Genomic DNA, 17053 nt, shown 5'->3' with positions numbered 1-17053 from the left:
AAATCAATAAAAATGGAAAAACATGGCGGATAAATGGTTCATAAATACATATTTCATAAAATTTGTTTCCAGTTCGTTATCCGCATACCTTTACATATATTGAATTCAAATCAAGTGAAAATATGGTCCAACAAGTTTTGAATTATGAATTATGAATTATGAATGAAATTTTTTATTGTTGCAAATTTTGAAAATATAATCAAATTTATTTTGATTTTGTTGCATATATTAAAAATTGATTTGTTTCAGCTCGATGCATGAATCTAATGAATGAAAGCGATGTCAAGAATTAAGAGTTAAAGTTAGCCTCATAGTAAGTGTGTAAATAGGACAAAAGCACAATTAAACAATTAAATTGAAAAGTAAATTTGACCAATAATTAATTATTTGCAAAAGTTTAAACTTAAATTTTAGATTTAAAAAATCTAAAATATGTAACAATAAATACGGACAAACTTAAACAATTACATAGTATAATTTATAATTTCCAAATAATATTATTAATATTTTCTTAATATATATATATATATGTATATATATATATATAATATATGTATGTATGTATGTATGTATGTATGAAAACGAAAAATGGATTATAAAAATGGGACAAAGTGAGTATATCATTTGTAACCTTCTAATCTTCAAAAATATCTTTGGTTAACGATACAAAAAGATCAATAGTTATTGCCATTTTATTGAGGTTATGATGATTCTTTTTGTTAGACGATGTCGGAGTTATACTTTGATGGGTAATAAGGGTGATCAAGATTGATAAATAGAGTTATACTTTGATGGGTAATAAGGGTGATCAAGATTGATAATTAAGTAGTTTACGCCAAAGATAAATAACAAGGATAAAAGTATTATTAATTCCTTACAAAACTCAAACCTTGATGATTAAGTGTAAAAAAATATTGGATCGTTGATTTATGCACTTCAAAAAGTGAAGGCTACGACTTTTATCGTAAAATTTGAATATATAGTCCATATTCATGTGTAGCTATGCTCTAGCGAGAAATACACTACGGTGGTCTCGAGCTCTCTTTTGATGGATAGTTCAGTCGAAGTTTTCTAAGGTCGTACCGATTTTCTATGCAAAAAATACCATTTTCGATTGAATAAAATGATTTATATTTTTTATATCTATTTGATATTTCAAAATTTTCTTAATTAAAGAGTACGATTTTTTCTTAATTGATTCTCATTCCCATTTTTTAATCTTCTATTTGAAATTTTGTTTGATTTTTCACGAGACTTATTGATTAAAAATCTAAAAAATTATATTTATGTGTTAAAAAAATAAATATACAAATTTGAGATGAGAACAAGTAGTAAAATAACACTAATTGGACCTGAAACAATTGGACACCACCTTATTTCATGCGACTTCCAGTTGTGAGGAGTGCAGTGCCTGTGGATGGAAGATTCGAGCATATAGTTCTTTCTTGTAATGCGACTTCCGACCATGCGATTATCTGCATAGAGAGAGAAGCTGCAACGGCTTTGGAAGTAAGAAGTCTTTTATTTATTTCCCTTGCTGTGCTGTCGTGGAGACGATGATTTACCCGTGTTGAGATGCAGTTGATGCAAGAGAAAGACGAGAGCTTGGCGATCCCTTCGGAACAGAAGATGGAGAGGCAACAAACACTGGTGAGAGAGCACAATGAGGAACACAAGGCTGCTTTACGAAGAGCTGTTACTTTGGCAGTTCCCCATGCTTTTCCGCCTTCTGATTATGGAACCTTCAATGACTGATGATGATGATTCCAACCATTCATCATCCAAGACCAAAGAGAGCTGGGACCAGCTGATCCAACGCCTTTTTGAAAAGGATGAATCCGGCCGCATGCTGCTAAATAAATCCCTTGTTGATGATTGACGTTGTATTCTTCATCTCTGCAGAGTTTTGTAGTAATATTTTTGTTCCCACATTTATCTGTACATGACGTCATAATTTTCTGGGACTGCTCTATGTTTTTGTCTCCATATGTAAATTAATTTGTACTAGTATTTTTCTGAAGTTCAAATTTAATAATGTCTTTATAAATTTGAGCCTATTTGCATAAAAAAGTATATAAAAAAAAAGTATAGAAATTGGGTTTACCAGTGCTCTCACATTCAATTAAAGAAAAATTAATTTGAAATTACAAGTTTTTTTTTTAAATTTGTTTTTCAGGGATAAATAAAAAGTACACATGATTGGAACGAAATCGCTAAATCAGCTAAACGACTTTGGTTGAAGAGGAAGGGAAATATTGAGGCCGCGCTTTCACAGGAAATCGATTCAATTATTCGTAGTCTCTTTGCACTTCACAAATACAATGGTGACCAATCTCGCATTTATTCGCTTCTTCTTGGTGGCAGTGACGTTCGGTGGCTCTTCCGCCTTGCAGTAAGACAAGATTATTTATTCCTCTCGTTTTTTTGTCTTTAATGGTTGATTGGCATTAGATTGTTATTTTGATACTCAGCTTATAGATCGATGCGTAATCTGAATTTTCCTTTTTTATGATAGTGTCATAGTTATTTATTTGGGTTTTCATAATTGAATGTTATAGTTCTCTGATAAGATTTCAACGAGGATTTTTTTTTTCCAACGAGGATTTGTGTTTTCATTGTGATGATGGTAATGAAAGAATTTGTATTTCTTTGAGCTTTCTTTTCTTCTTCTTTTTTGCCTTTTTTAAGAAAGAGACTACTTATTTTTCTGAAGCGTTTCTGGGGTCGATAAGGAAAGGTGGGAAATTTGCATGCTACACCTTAATAATGCACTGCATGTTTTTTTAATTTCATCAACAAATACATTTAGGCAATACGGATTTTAGGTATTATAGGTGTTGGAGAAACAAAAAAGGATCCCTTTCTTTTTCTTTAGTTTTTTTCTTTAGTCTGCCGAAACACTGCCTAAACCTGCCAAAAATATGCAAATAATAAGGCCAAAGTGTAGACAAATCAAAAAATTGTCTACAAAAGCATTTTTGAATATGTGTAAATCTGTAATAACCAAATATTGTTCTGCCTGCATGTATTCTCCAACTAAAATTGGAAAATAAAAAACAAAAATGCAATGTACTCCCTCCGTCCCGCGAAGCGTGACCCACTTTCCTTTTTGGGTTGTCCCACGAAGCTTGACCTGTTTCTAAAAATGGCAAAAAATTTACCCTTTATTCACCTTTTCACTTTTTCACCTACCACACTTAACACACAAAATACCAATTTCTTAATTCCCGTGCCGAAAAGAAATGGGTCACGCTTCATGGGACGGAGGGAGTATTAAGGTGTAGCATGAATTTTTCCATGAAAGGTGTCATGCCATTTTACTGTGATTGGACAATAGTACCGCAAATTTTTGAGACTGCCGGCCCTTGTGTTTCTCTGCGGAAGACCTTTAGTTAGAACTATTTTTCCTGTTTAGCTAGAAAGTACGCTGTTTAAATCAGCTAGCTGTTACATGCTTCTGTTAGATAATATTTGCATCCTTGAATGATAGAGCGTGCTATTTACGCATTATATCTAATTTTGACAGGGCCCCGGACTAATTTGGGTTATAGTCTTGTGGTCTAGATAAAAATTGTGGTCGTGGTTCTGTGTTTGCGCAATGTGGTTATAGTGTGATTTGCATGATTGTATGTTAATACTAAAGTTGTTTTGAATGATTTTCCTTATTCGAAAACCACGTAGTATGCATAGGATTGGCTAGAAAACATATGCACTTCTACATTATCTATGGTTTGTTTTGTTTTTTTACCCTTCCCCTTCTATCTTTTCCAGCATAGTTGACTTCTAGATTGACATCTCCTTTCCTCTTCTGGGGACTTTCCACTCATCTTTAGTTGGAAGGCATCTATACCGTTTTAGCATTCTTTTACCATGAACACTAACTGTAAACTGCACTTTTGTGCATTAAAACACGACTTAAAGTAATTCTTTCTAGAAAGAGTAAGAGTCTAGAGGTAATAAATTTCATTTGTGATTTCAGTACCCCAAAGGAATTGCAAACAAAAGAGATGATTCATGACCGAATTATTCAACTGGGCCATTCAGTGCAGCCTAAAAGTATTGATCCATCGCAAGTCATTCAGCTGTCCTGGCAACCAAGGTCAGGTAATCCGAAGAACTTATAACTGTTTTACATCTATGTGGCACTGTGTGGCCACTGGCATATTACTGTGAACACTAGTTAGGAGCATTTTATTATGCTACTAATGTAATCCTTAGAAAATAGTAGATCATGTCTGAAAATTTAGAAACAAGATAATTCTTATTGCGATTTAAGATTGAGATTGCAAGGATATGATAACGTTATCCTCGGGGCACAGGGTCTTCTTGTATAGAGGCTTTCTATCAGTGGAGGAGTGTGATTATCTGATTTCTTGGGTACTTTCTTCTCTTTCACTTTTATTGGACCTGCATTTTTCCTTTGACTGTTGTTTTCAAACTCTGTTTTGGATTTAGGTTCATACCATGCGAGGCAACAATTTACCAATTGTTGACACGAACAATGTACGAGATGATATTGGCATCTCAGTGGATGCAGATGTAAGCTCCTCATCTTTTAATTATGCCTTCTGATTCTTTATAAGTTCTTGTCACTCGTACAAGCAAAATTTGTCCTGATACAACTGTTCGATACTCATGCACAATCACATGAATATATATCAATGCATATGAGGCATTAAATGCAACTAATGTATGAAGCAGAACATTGCAGGAAAACCTTGTTCTACCTGAATTTGTATAGGACAATTCTTGGTGGCAAATGACAGCTCTACAATTACTCTTGTTTTGTTTGCTAAAAGTTTATTTGGATTATTAATGTCACTATGATTATTTGGTTGGAAATTCAAATAGTGTGCTCGTCCTTTTTATCCTCAATCATTCCAATTGTATTGTGTATGAACTATAGGATGAGATTGCTAGAAGGATTGAGGAAAGAATTTCTGCTTGGACTTTTCTTCCCAAAGGTATATATCTGTTGTCGCATGCTACTCTTTAACTTCGTTATCCAATTTCTCGCATGGCGTATTGTTATGTAAGTTGTTTCCGTGCAGAGAACAGCAAATCTTTGTCAATTCTGCACATTGTGCCTGAACCATCTAAACAAGATTATCATTACTTTGATACGAAATCTGTGGAGCAAGTTGGTGAACCTTTACTGGCAACAGTTATTTTGTATCTCTCAAATGTCAGTCGGGGAGGAAAATTACTTTTTCCCCCAGTCAAAGGTGAGAGAGAAACTAGTCGTCTTATTCTGATTGCTGTAGTCGTGCCCCCTTACAGTGATACTTTGAATCTTAACTTGATGCAGAGTGATGTATGGTCTGATTGCACAAAGAATAGCAATATCTTAAGACCTAGTAGGGGAAATGCTATTGTGTTCTTCAATCTACACCTTAATGCAACTCCTGATTGGAGTAGTCACCACAGCTCGATGTCCTATCCTCCAGGGCGATTTGTGGTTCGCCATCAAATTCTTTTATCTGAAAAGCATCAGCACTAGGATGAATCTGCCTCAACCAGGATGATGCTGATTGCACCGATGAGGATGAAAATTGTCCTGACTGGGCTGCCATGGGTGAGTGCCTAAAAAATTCTGTTTTCATGGTTGGTTCTCCTGATTACTATGGGACGTGTAGGAAGAGCTGCAACGCGTGCTAATTTTGATTGCTCGATTACTATGGGACATGTCGGAAGGAGTTAAAACGACACGGTTGACAGAGTAATATATTTTTCTTGTATTAGTTTTTCCTAGACACTCACAGAAATTATGTACAGTTAGTTTATTAAGTTGAAGTATGTATTTCTGTGAGCCTACATATAGGAAGGCAGAAATATAATAGTCTCTTGTATTCAAGGTGAACTATGTATGTCCAATTACTGTTGATTAGCGCAAGACTAATTTGTTAAAAGTCAAGGTGTGGGATCAACTCCTACTGAATTGGCGCTTGCAAGTTGCAGAGTCAACTGTGCCAAGTCAAATAATTAATTGCCAGTTTGCAAAGCATAATTCATGTCATGTAGAAAGTCAACCATGATAATGAAAAACAAAGCAAAAAAGAAACATCAGAGTTCAATTCCTGCGAAATGCGTGACAGTGAAACCAACTTTCTCAAACTTGCCTCTCTCATTATTCTCTCTGAACTTGACATAATCTGCACAGACAAAGGGTTTATAAAGCCTGGACTTCCCTCCCACAATTTGGTGAGGAGCATATATCAATTTCTGGTCTTCGAAGCACCAGAAGAAAGCAACAGAGAATCGGTTGACGTTTCTCCTGAGGACCACTCTGTGCTGCGACGACAGCAACTCGCCATTGCTCCACGCCTGCATCAAGTCACCAATGTTGACGACCAGCGTATCCTGGCGTGGGGCAATGTCCATCCACCGCCCTTCCCTCGACCTCACTTGGAGCCCACCCGTGTCATCTTGATACACTACTGTTATGCAGCTCATGTCCGTGTGCATGCCTAGCCCTTCAACTTCTTCTTCTTCTTCTTCTTCATCAATGCAGCAAGGAGAAGAATAGTTGTTCATTCTCAAATACCCATGGCACTTCTTGAACTCAGGTAAAAACTTCATCCCATAATTTGCTCCCATGCATTCCATCACCATTTCAATCACTCTTTTCGACAACTTGCTCATCCTACTTCCATACTCTTTAACTATCTCACTAACAAATAGCACAAAATAAAACATGGTCACATAGCCTATATATAAACACAACTTCATATTCATAAGGTTAATAGTAGTTTATGACCTCAACTTGTGTGTGTGTCTGTTTTTTTCTTCTTTTTCTTTCTGATTTATAACCTCAACTTTATAGAAATATAAAGTAAAGTTGATGTCTCAAATACTATTAACCCTATTTTAATATGTTTACCTGAATTCATGGGTTGGATGGCGTAGGAAGGCTTGGCAAGAAGTGTGTGCAGAAGCGAAGAAGTCGGGTCCGGATACGCGTAGGCTCTCGAAGAAGGGGGAGGCGATGAAATGGGGAGTGTATGTTTTCACAGCTGATGAAGGGCCTGCTTTGTGCTTCACCTCTGAAGGGAGGTTGAAAATCTGGGTAGATGAAGAATGCAGTTTCTTCATTAACTCTTTGGGAATTCCATGGTTGGTGATGTGGAAAAATCCCCATTCTCTGCAGGCTAGAGAGAGGGAGGAGAGAGAGGATGAGCTAAGGGGCTGTGAGATGTCGAAGATAGGAAGGTGTACAGACATGATGATGGGATATGAGATTTTGAGTTTGTCTGTTTGTTAAATAGACCAATCATTATCAATCCCTTGCAATACCAGATTTCAAAATTTATACTAGGAAAGTTTAATTCCTACACAGGTGATCAACATTGCTTGCTAATCAATAGTTACATGCATATTCAATGAATAAGAGACAAAACTAAATAATCTAATGGTTTCAGATTACAACTTGGCTTTGAATACCTGTGTTGTGACTTTATGAGGCTGAGGTCAATGAAGAGGCAGTTGGTAATAACATGAAGGCGGGGGGACAGCGAGCAGGAACAATGGAGCTTTTGCTGCTAATTCATGTTTTGTCAAACATATTGTTGTGTGCTTAGATTCTTCATCTCTAAGTTTGAATTTGCACCAATTAAGCTCGCGGACTAGTCAAACATAGGTTTATTTGTGGGACATTATGAGAGTATAAAAATTAGGGTTAATGGTAATTTTATACCCATTACCTTTTGATTTTTTTTTTTCAGATTCAATGTATCATGTTTGGTGTTGCATTTTATATCCCACATTTATTTTTTTCTTGCATTTATTACTTTTTAAATGTTAATTTTATATGATTTTATTTAATTTTGTGATTACTAATTTGGATTTATTCCATCCAATTAAGATATAAAATTATTTTTATCATTTAATTTTACTTTTATTACCTAATAATAGGTTGAATAAATTTAAAGTTAGGTATACTCCCTCCGTCCTGAACAAATAATTCTTATTTTTCTGGTTGAGGTGCTCACAAAAAAATTTCATTCATAGACACTATTTCATTACATACTATCCTCAATACATCAACTTATTTACCTAATCTACCACATGATGAGCCTATTTTTCACGCATAATATAATTAATTATCACTATTAACATTGTCTTTGTGATAAGACATTTTCTCCACTCACAATATACTCAATCACTTTTATTAAAATTCATGGTTCTTTTTCTTATGTCTATTTTTTTAGGACGGAGCAAATATAATCTTTTAATCTAAAAATTAAGTACTATAATTTATAATATTATAATAAATTTATTTTTATAAGAAAATATTAATACAATAGTGGAACATGGTGTGTCTTCATTATTGAAATATGCTTTCAATTATCGACGGGTGTGTTGTGATATTCACCCACATACTTTCACCATCTCTTAAGAGCATCCGCATCGCTTACACGATGCGGCCTACTTGTGTAAGGCCACTATCGTGTAAGGCGATGCGGGCCTCAGCCTACACGAGGGCTACACGTTCTAACGTGTAGCCCATTTTGCCTGTTGAAAAAAAGGCGCGTGTGAAACACGCGCCAATAAAAAAAATCGAAAAATTTGACTGTTTGAAATTTTGACCGTTCGAAATATATATTTTTTATTTTTATTTTTTCTTCTCTTTATATTCTCTGTTCCTCCTTCTTCTTCCTCACTTTCACTCCACAATTCTCCTCTTTCAATCTACACCTTTCAAGCATTTTCTTCTTTTTTCTTCCGACAATGGGGGAATCCGACCAAGGTTCTTCGTCTGATTCCTAGGGCTGGAATAGTTAGTTGTAGGATTTGTTTTTATTTTATTAAGTTTTATGTAATTTTTAGGATTTCAAAATTAATGCAATTTAAATTTGAAGTAATGTGTGATTTAAATTTATGAAATTAAACTTAAATGAAAAATGAAAAAATCAAAACTAAAACTATCATGTAGGCTATCATGTAACACCAATACAGCCTCTTTACACCATGTGGTCCCCTCTTCATAAAGTAAACTATCATGTAACACGAGTGCGGATGCTTTAACGCTTGTAATCCTTCTGCACCAATGTATAACAGTCATGTCTTTTTCGTCTCCAACTTTCTTCTTCTACTTAAACATATTAATGTGCTGATTGGCCCAAAACAAATCAACTTTATTCATAATTAACAAATTTTGATTAGATTGAGTTAGAGTTGGTGGTTGTAATATAATGCAAAGGTGGAGTAAAACACCTTGCGATAGCTTTAGCACTACAATACTGTCCCCTAATCTAATCTATAATAGTAATAATCTCATGACACACAAGTAGAAAGCTAGGTTCCTTGAGAATACACGTGTACGCAAATGATCGCCACGTGTAGCTCGGAGTTCCGACTTATCCAAAGATGACCTCTCTCGTCGGAAAAATAGAAAAATTCATCACTCTCACACCATAATGTCAGGCGGCGTGGGTCCCACATGCGACATAAGTCTCCCCAAAGGCGAAGTTCAGGTGCCGGCGCGGCCGAGCTTCTTCACTCTCCGGCAGCTCAACGCCCTTGCCGTCGTCGTAGTCCTTGTCCGCCAGCGGGATGGTGAGCGCCGAGGAATTAGGGCTCGTCTTCTTCTCCATATTCTACATGCACTTCATCTCCAGAGTCGCCTTCCCGCCCACCTCGCCCCGCCCTGACCCGCCTGGTCTTCGGGGAGAAGAACAGGATCCTAAGCGCCTACGTGGTGGCGGGCGCCGTCATCGGCCTCTTTCTCCCTATCTGCTACATCTTCGACGGCATAGTGGAGGGAGACAAGGAAGGGATCAAGGCGGCGGCGCCGCACGTGTTCCTGCTGGCGAGCCAGGTGTTCATGGAGGGGCTGTCGTTTTCGGGGCGATTCTCGGTGCCGATCCGCGTGTTTGTGCCGGTGTTGTACAATTCGGTGCGGATTTTGAGCATTTTGGAGTGGGTGAGGACTGAGATATCCAAGAGGGGGAGTAGTCGGAGGTTGAGCGCCGGAAAAGCTCTGGCTTTCCTTAATATGGCCTTTTGGAGCTTCAATTTGTTCGGTTTTCTCTTGCCCTTTTATCTCCCCAAGGCCTTCAAGATCTATTACGCTCAAATTAAGGACTGAACTCAACCCACTCTTTTTTACTTTCAACTATAAAACTAGAAGTGTTAATAGGCAAAAGTGCCCCATTCCTTATTCATATTTTGAAAAATGCCCACCCTTATCATGCAAAGCACTATATGCCCTAAATTACTAATTAACCCTTAAGTGGGTCAACATCTTAAGTAATCATTTCGGTCTTCTTACACAATCTTACACATTTGAGGGTTCCCATGCATTTTTGTACAATAATTTGTGATGTTGACCGAAATAATTACACATTGAGTGTCCGAAATGATTTTTTTAAACTGTATATATATACAGTGTTCATATGTTTAAATTGAAAATATTATAGACCGCACACTAATTAACACTTAAACAATATATTAAATTAAATTCAGCAAAATAGTAAAAATTAATATAAAAATACAAATAGATAGAATACAAACTTTTGTGTCAATATATCATCGATCCGGCCGGTGAAATGGCCAGATCAATGAATCCGACCGGGTATATTTCAGGTAAACAATGACTCGGCCGGATACATTTTTCCTTGACAATTACCGGCCGGATCGATATTATTTAGGCATAAAATATTCTATTTTATTCAATTTAAAAAAAAAAAAAAATCAAGACGCTAATAATATATATCCATTCGTATCTATCTTAAATTTTTTATTTTTTTTCCCTTTAATATCTTAATTTCAATACATATATTCTTTGAAATTATTTGTATATATATACCTCTATATATATTGTGTTATTCTTGAATGTTGATATATAGTACTATATAACACTATATATATCGTGTAAATCAATTGATATCTTTAAATTTAATATATATATATATATATATATATATATATATATATATATATATATATACTCAATATCCGTTGTAATTTAAATGCATGCTTGTTACCCAAAAAAATCATGCATGTTACCGATACATAAAGGTAAAAAATATCTTTCTTCAAAATTTGATTCCCTTTTGATAGACATAAAGCCGATTGTATCGGTCCGTTCACTTACTTTAAAAAAGACTAGGGTTTTTTAATATCGGCTCTTTCACCACACACTTCTATCGGCTTGTTCACTTTTACCCACCGCCTTCTTCACTTTTACCCACCGAGAGAGAGAGAGTTCAAAAGATTGAAGCACTCATCCATGGCATCTTCTTCACAGGTATTTATTTTTAATTTTCATGAAATTGAATATAATAATGTATGCTAAAACACGATCGGTCCGGCCGGTGAAGTGGCCGGATAAATCGAACCGGCCGAGAACATTATTTAAATGAAACATACGGCCGGATCGATTTATCCGGCCACTTCACCAGCCGGACCGAGCGTGTTTTAGCATAAATTATTCCATTTTAATTAGTTGTATGTTTATATTAATCATTAGAAATTTACTGAATTTAATTTAATTATATTTGTTTAAGTAATCATTATTGAATTATTATTGCGAGTTTTGCTGGGTATTACATTGCATTGTTTGTGTGGTTTTTGTGTAATTTAATAAAATAAAGTATTTTATGCCTATAGAGAAACGATCCGGCCGGTACTATGCCCGGAATAATGCGTCCGGCCGGAACAGTTTCAATCTGAAATGTACCCGGCCGGATACATTTTACCGGACACTTCACCGGCCGGCTAGTTTCTTTTTAGGCATAAAATACTTTACTAAATATATATGTATGTTTACGTTAATTATTGAAACTGTTATTTTACTGAAACTGTTATTGTTTAATTATTGAAACTGTTATGTTTAATTATTGAAACTGTTATTAAATAATTATATTTAATTGTTTAATTATTAATTATTGAAACTGTTATTGCTTGGTTTACGAATTAAATTGCAGTTTTTTTAATATTTTACTGAATTTAATTAAATTGCTTGGTATTAATTGCAGTTTAATAATTTACTGAATTTTTACTGAATTTAATATTAAATTGCGGAATTACTCGAATTTTACCGAATTTAATTTTAAATGTTTTAATATTTTACTGAATTTTACGATTTTACTTGAATTTTACTATTTTACTGAATTACTGAATTTTAATATTATTTAATTTAATTGCTTGGTATTAATTAATTTCGCCTCTTTTTTAATTATGCCTATTTGTATTATTTTTAAATATTTTACTGAATTTAATATGTTTTTATTTTGTAAATGAATAGGCGAATGTCCCATATCTTCGTCGCGACACTATAGACCAGACGGAGGTTGCTATCAGCACCTACTATAGGGATTCACATTTTCCGGAGCTGGTTCAAACTTTAAATGTGGTCGGCGAACAGTGCAATTCAGATTTATTGGGAAGATTTAGAGCATCATGTTTTGAGCATTTCACTGATTGGAGGCCCGGCCCGAAGAGCAATAAAGCATTACACCAGATTGTATCGAGGCAGATTGTGTCAGAAGAAAATGATATGTGCTTCTTTCTGTGCGGAGCACGAGTCAGATTTTGCCCTGCGGACTACGCATTAGTGACTGGGCTCAATTTCGGGGGATCGAGGTTCGATGCGACGTTACAGCACGACTGCAGTCGCGTGGAGGCATACCGACGATTCTGCGGTACGCGAAGCATGACCATACAGTCGCTTATCAAACGCGTGTGCGATATGGATCGTCGAGTGGATGATGAGGATGAGAGCCTGTACCTTCGTGCTGTCCTCGTGTGTGTGGCTCACACCCTTGTTCTTGGGTTGGATACGCGGGTACAGCCGTGGCTTTGGGTTTTGGTGGATGATCTGGCTACATTTGATAGATTCCCCTGGGGCGCGTATTCGTATAAGATGTTATGCCATTATACGCATGAGATAGGAACCGGCGAGAAGTATCACTTCTACGGTCCTTCGTGGGCTTTATATGTCTGGGCATTGGAGCGCGTCCCGGACTTCGGACACATGGTCGCAGCATCTAGCGGTGATCCGACAGCGCACCCTCGGTGTTTGAGATGGACTTTCAGGGGTAAGCCCCGGCTTCACGGTCTGCGCGATCTATTCGAGGGACAGGTAATCAGTTATTTAAGATTTAGTGTTTCACCGTTACTGGTTTTACATATGTTCTAATATATTATCTTTGTTGCTTTCTAGGGTGGTGTCCTGCCCCTGGAGCCCGATGGTGACGATCTGTCGAATCACTACTTCATATCAGCGCTGACACCGGGCGAACTCTCAGTGAGCTTCAGGTCCCCCCGACAACCCATTAGCTCGGGGTGTCCAATTTCCACAGCAGACCGGAGCCCGTGTTGTGGAGGAGCGCGGGGACGAGGAGGATGTACCTAGTCAACCTCGTATGACTCGCAGTCACAGTGTTCGGGGCCCTGTGAGGGATGCTCGACCCCACGAGCCGGCTCGTCATTCAGTAGATCCGGGCAAGCGCCCAGCGCCGCATACTTCTTCATGTTCCACAGACCGATTGCAATGATCAGATCATCTTTGCTATTGAAATACATATTCTTTGACAACTCCCGAGGCAGTAGCTGATAATCTTCAATATCCACAAGTGCCGCTGCGGCGTCCAACGGGATAACCGGTACTAACCAATTAGTTAGTTCATCTGCTCCAGGAACCTGTTCGTCATCATCCTCGTCGATCTGCAAATTCTGCCAACCTGCATATTCAATCCCCGCCCTTCTCACGTTCTCTGGCTCCGACAAGTCTTCAGAGGCGCTTGTATCAGTCTCGGCTTCAGACGATGGAACATAATCTTCATCTACATTACCAGCATCCTCCACAAACTGAGGCTCGTGCGTATATTGATCATCAGCTGGACCCCAACAACGATCAGTTGTTGGGCGATCGTACTGGTACGGATTTGGCTCATCCCATGAAGGCCAACCCGTTGACTGATCATTACCCCAAGTGACCGACGGTTCAACACTTTGTTGCGCCGGTGAATCTCCGGCTGATAGGTCTAAATAAGCATATCTTTGGATTGCTTCCAATCCGTCCCCACCTTCGAATGTTGCACTGGATTCACCTCCATACCCGGAAGATTGAGGGAGATCGAACGAAGGAACATACACTCCTCCACTGTAATCGTCTTCAACAACATAAATCTCAGGAAAATGTGGCTGCGACGCCAGCAACTGAAGCAAATCATTGTCATCGGCAAGAATATTTTTACTGTATACCCTGCCATTTAATCTCTTCGTCAAATAATACAAGCTGTAATTAGTGCTCAATGAATTCTCCATCGTCAGGTAATTTATCATGTACACCGTACTGGCCATTGTGTCTCCGAAAATATGCAAATTCTTAGAAGAGCCGCCGATGTACTCATAACCATTGAAGGCACCTCCATAATTAACCACAAAGTATCTCCCATATTCATTCATCTACAGAAAAAATAATAAATAAATAAATATATGATGTAAATGGAATACAATGTTAAAATACAACATATAACATGTTAATACACTCGAAAAACATCTATCCGCCCGGGGAAGTATCCGAGGAAATGTGTCCGGCCGTGTATTACATGATATATAATTATACACGGCCGGACACATTTTCAAGGACACTTGTCCGGGCGGATACATAATTTTCGAGCATATTAACATGAGTTATGTAGCAATATATATGTATAGAACTAAAATGCAACTAATAATTACTAATTAATACTTTAAAACATGATAGAATTTGCTCTAATTCACATGTATTTCCTTCAAACGTGGCTTTAAATCATAGTATGCTATAATATGCTAATAATTCACATAAGCATATAGGATCAAACAAAACATTGAAAATAAACAATAACCAACTTAAATTACATTTCAAACGTAAAATGACATACCTTTAAACGTTCGGATGAGAGAATTCACAAATAATAGCTTCACCACTTGGAAAATATTAGAATTTCTAATGAGTTTGAGTGTTTTTTCACTTTGAGTGTTCGGATGAGAGGATGAGAGAATTCACTCATATATAAACAAAGATTCCTTCATTTCACGTGAATTTCAATGAAATTAGAGTGTTTGACATGAATACTTTACTGACAAAGCTATTTCACATCATATTTGTCGTTTATCATCAATTTAAAAAAAAAAATTATGTCCCTTAATTGAAGCCTAATTAATCGATGGAATATAAATACAAAAAATTAACACAATCCATATTAGCACTCAAAACACACATAGGAACCAAAAAAACATCTATCCGACCGGAACATATATGTGTCCGCCCGAAGAAACCTTATGTCCGGTCGGACACTTTGTTTTTACGGTCGGACGCTTTTTTTTTTTTCCAATGTGTGTTTTGAGTGCTAATATCGATTGTGTTAATTTTTAGTATTTATTTTCCATTGATTAATTAGCCTACGATTTACTTGTAAAACCTTCGATTTTAATTCAAAAATAAATAAATATTATTTTCTCTGTCAGTATTTCACATGTTCCAACACATATTTGACCGATTTCAATGTTTAAATTGATGAATTGATGTTTTTCTTACACTTTAACAACTTTTGTCATAGATGTGTAAGAACATTTGCGGAAAACAATGCACATCCATCACATTCAAAGGGCATTTTCGGTTCTTCACTTATTTAGGGCATGTAGTGCTTTGCATGATAAGGGTGGGCATTTTTCAAATTATTCATAAGAGAAAGGGCACTTTAAATTTTGCCTCAAACTAGAAAACCACTGTTTCTCTTCGTTTGTTGGGTTTTTGTGGTCAGTATGTAAATTTGTTTTGTTGATTGTTGGTCGGCTCCCAATAATGTTGCGCCTCTAAAGGATTTGTGTACGCCCGCCTCCCCCCGTATTCATGCATATACTTCTTTCTTTTCCTGCATCTCCTGAATTTATGCATTTTATTTTTAGGTTAATTTTATATAATATCACGATCTTTGTCCGAAATTCATCTTTCCCACCTTCTTTAAAAATTTCATTTTTTATCAAATACTTTGACATTTGTTCAATTTTCCCACAATTGTTTTTCTCTCAAATTAGAATCGACGTGGCGCTGATGTGGCTCGCCGGCACACGCCATTTCGATAAATGAAACGTTGCGTTCAGTGTAAATATTAAAACCCTAGTTCCTAAATAAAAAACAGCGTCCATATCAAAAAAAAAAAAAAAAAAAGCAGTGTCCCTGTTCTTCCATTTTTCCTCTTTTTCTTCTTTCTCATTTCTTTCTTCTTCAATTTAGAAGATATCTTCTTCTTCGTTCTCTTTTGGTTCTTCCTCTAATTTCATTGTTTGTATGTGTAAACAAGTAGTAAAGGTTGAAATTTCAAAAATAACAAAGAATTCGGGGCACGCTTTCTACTTTGATTAAAAACACCAAAATATGCGATCTTGTCACATCACCAGCAATCGACGTATTTTTCGGCGAAGCACCGGCCAGCAATCAACGTCACTAATGGGCGAAGCACCGACACCAACAATCAGCGCAATGGTTTGGAAGAACACGAAGACTTCCACACTGATCGGGATAGGAACCCTACGACAAAGGTGGTGGAAAGGAAAGCAATCGTTTTTTTCTAACGCCAAAAGCAATCTTTGATTTCTTTTTGCCCGAAATTAAAAGAAATTAGGACCTTATTATTATTATTATTATTATTATTATTATTATTATTATTATTATTATTATTATTATTATTATTATTATTATTATTATTATTATTATTATTATATGTGTAATTTAAAAGTTATATATATTTCACGTCAGTGTTGCGTGTAAAATTAAATCCACGTCATTACTATGTCATTTTTTCGGCCATCGAAAAAAAATCGTGGAAAAAATAAACAAATATCAAAGTATTTGATAAAAAATAAAATTTTTAAAGATCATGGGGAAAATGGATTTCAGACAAAGTTCATGATATTATATGCAATTAACCCTTTATTTTTAGATACATAAGTTTCATATTTTAACTTTATAATTTACGTTATTTACTTACAATCTACTTAATAATATTCTTAATTTAATATTAATATGAATTTTTTTTCTCCATTATCAATACTTCAAATAATA

At 36.1% G+C, this 17053-nt stretch overlaps 3 protein-coding genes, 1 long non-coding RNA gene and 1 pseudogene across 5 annotated transcripts; 4 read left to right on the top strand and 1 right to left on the bottom strand.

Annotated features, from left to right (window-relative positions):
• The first annotated feature begins 1386 nt into the window (after positions 1 to 1386).
• On the top strand, positions 1387 to 5874 carry LOC130993469 (probable prolyl 4-hydroxylase 12). 2 transcript variants are annotated; one of them, XM_057918365.1, is made up of 8 exons: positions 1387 to 1509; positions 1582 to 2392; positions 3980 to 4099; positions 4320 to 4377; positions 4456 to 4539; positions 4907 to 4964; positions 5052 to 5225; positions 5309 to 5874. In XM_057918365.1, exons 2-8 carry the CDS (start codon positions 2322 to 2324, stop codon positions 5311 to 5313), a joined length of 570 nt encoding a protein of 189 aa, XP_057774348.1. In that variant the 5' UTR covers positions 1387 to 1509; positions 1582 to 2321; the 3' UTR covers positions 5314 to 5874. The 2 variants fall into 2 exon arrangements, with proteins under 2 accessions (XP_057774348.1, XP_057774347.1); XM_057918364.1 differs by lacking the exon at positions 4320 to 4377.
• Positions 5875 to 6053: 179 nt separating this feature from the next.
• On the bottom strand, positions 6054 to 7221 carry LOC130993468 (gibberellin 20-oxidase-like protein). The gene is made up of 2 exons (XM_057918363.1): positions 6881 to 7221; positions 6054 to 6670 (listed from the first exon to the last, which is right to left on the bottom strand). Exons 1-2 carry the CDS (start codon positions 7219 to 7221, stop codon positions 6064 to 6066), a joined length of 948 nt encoding a protein of 315 aa, XP_057774346.1. The 3' UTR covers positions 6054 to 6063.
• LOC130993470 (uncharacterized) lies at positions 6457 to 7699 on the top strand. The gene is made up of 3 exons (XR_009091675.1): positions 6457 to 6566; positions 6907 to 7336; positions 7419 to 7699. It is a non-coding gene; the product is annotated as an uncharacterized LOC130993470 (long non-coding RNA).
• A 1428-nt stretch (positions 7700 to 9127) lies between these two features.
• Positions 9128 to 10112, top strand: LOC130993467 (uncharacterized; annotated as a pseudogene).
• Positions 10113 to 12645: 2533 nt separating this feature from the next.
• LOC130993965 (uncharacterized) lies at positions 12646 to 13940 on the top strand. Its single transcript, XM_057919004.1, has 3 exons — positions 12646 to 13084; positions 13166 to 13249; positions 13641 to 13940. The coding sequence occupies exons 1-3, from the start codon at positions 12656 to 12658 to the stop codon at positions 13938 to 13940; spliced, it is 813 nt and encodes a 270-aa protein (XP_057774987.1). The 5' UTR covers positions 12646 to 12655.
• The last annotated feature ends 3113 nt before the right edge of the window (positions 13941 to 17053 follow it).

This window comes from Salvia miltiorrhiza, chromosome 7 (assembly GCF_028751815.1).
Source record: "Salvia miltiorrhiza cultivar Shanhuang (shh) chromosome 7, IMPLAD_Smil_shh, whole genome shotgun sequence".
NCBI classification, from domain to species: Eukaryota; Viridiplantae; Streptophyta; class Magnoliopsida; order Lamiales; family Lamiaceae; genus Salvia; species Salvia miltiorrhiza.
The sequence above is the reverse complement of the archived record's forward strand: the minus strand, read 5'-3'. Positions and strand labels throughout refer to the sequence as shown.

Bases quoted from the DNA above. Each gene is read 5' to 3' on its own strand.
- LOC130993469 (XM_057918364.1), top strand. From the start codon at position 2,322: ATGGTGACCAATCTCGCATTTATTCGCTTCTTCTTGGTGGCAGTGACG. The intron at 4,100-4,455 runs GTCAGGTAATCC...TTTTGGATTTAG, and splicing joins CAGCTGTCCTGGCAACCAAG to GTTCATACCATGCGAGGCAA. The intron at 4,965-5,051 runs GTATATATCTGT...GTTTCCGTGCAG, and splicing joins TTGGACTTTTCTTCCCAAAG to AGAACAGCAAATCTTTGTCA.
- LOC130993468 (XM_057918363.1), bottom strand. From the start codon at position 7,221: ATGTCTGTACACCTTCCTATCTTCGACATCTCACAGCCCCTTAGCTCA. The intron at 6,671-6,880 runs GTAAACATATTA...GCTATTTGTTAG, and splicing joins CATCCAACCCATGAATTCAG to TGAGATAGTTAAAGAGTATG.
- LOC130993965 (XM_057919004.1), top strand. From the start codon at position 12,656: ATGACCATACAGTCGCTTATCAAACGCGTGTGCGATATGGATCGTCGA. The intron at 13,085-13,165 runs GTAATCAGTTAT...GTTGCTTTCTAG, and splicing joins GCGATCTATTCGAGGGACAG to GGTGGTGTCCTGCCCCTGGA. The intron at 13,250-13,640 runs GTGAGCTTCAGG...CATCTGCTCCAG, and splicing joins TGACACCGGGCGAACTCTCA to GAACCTGTTCGTCATCATCC.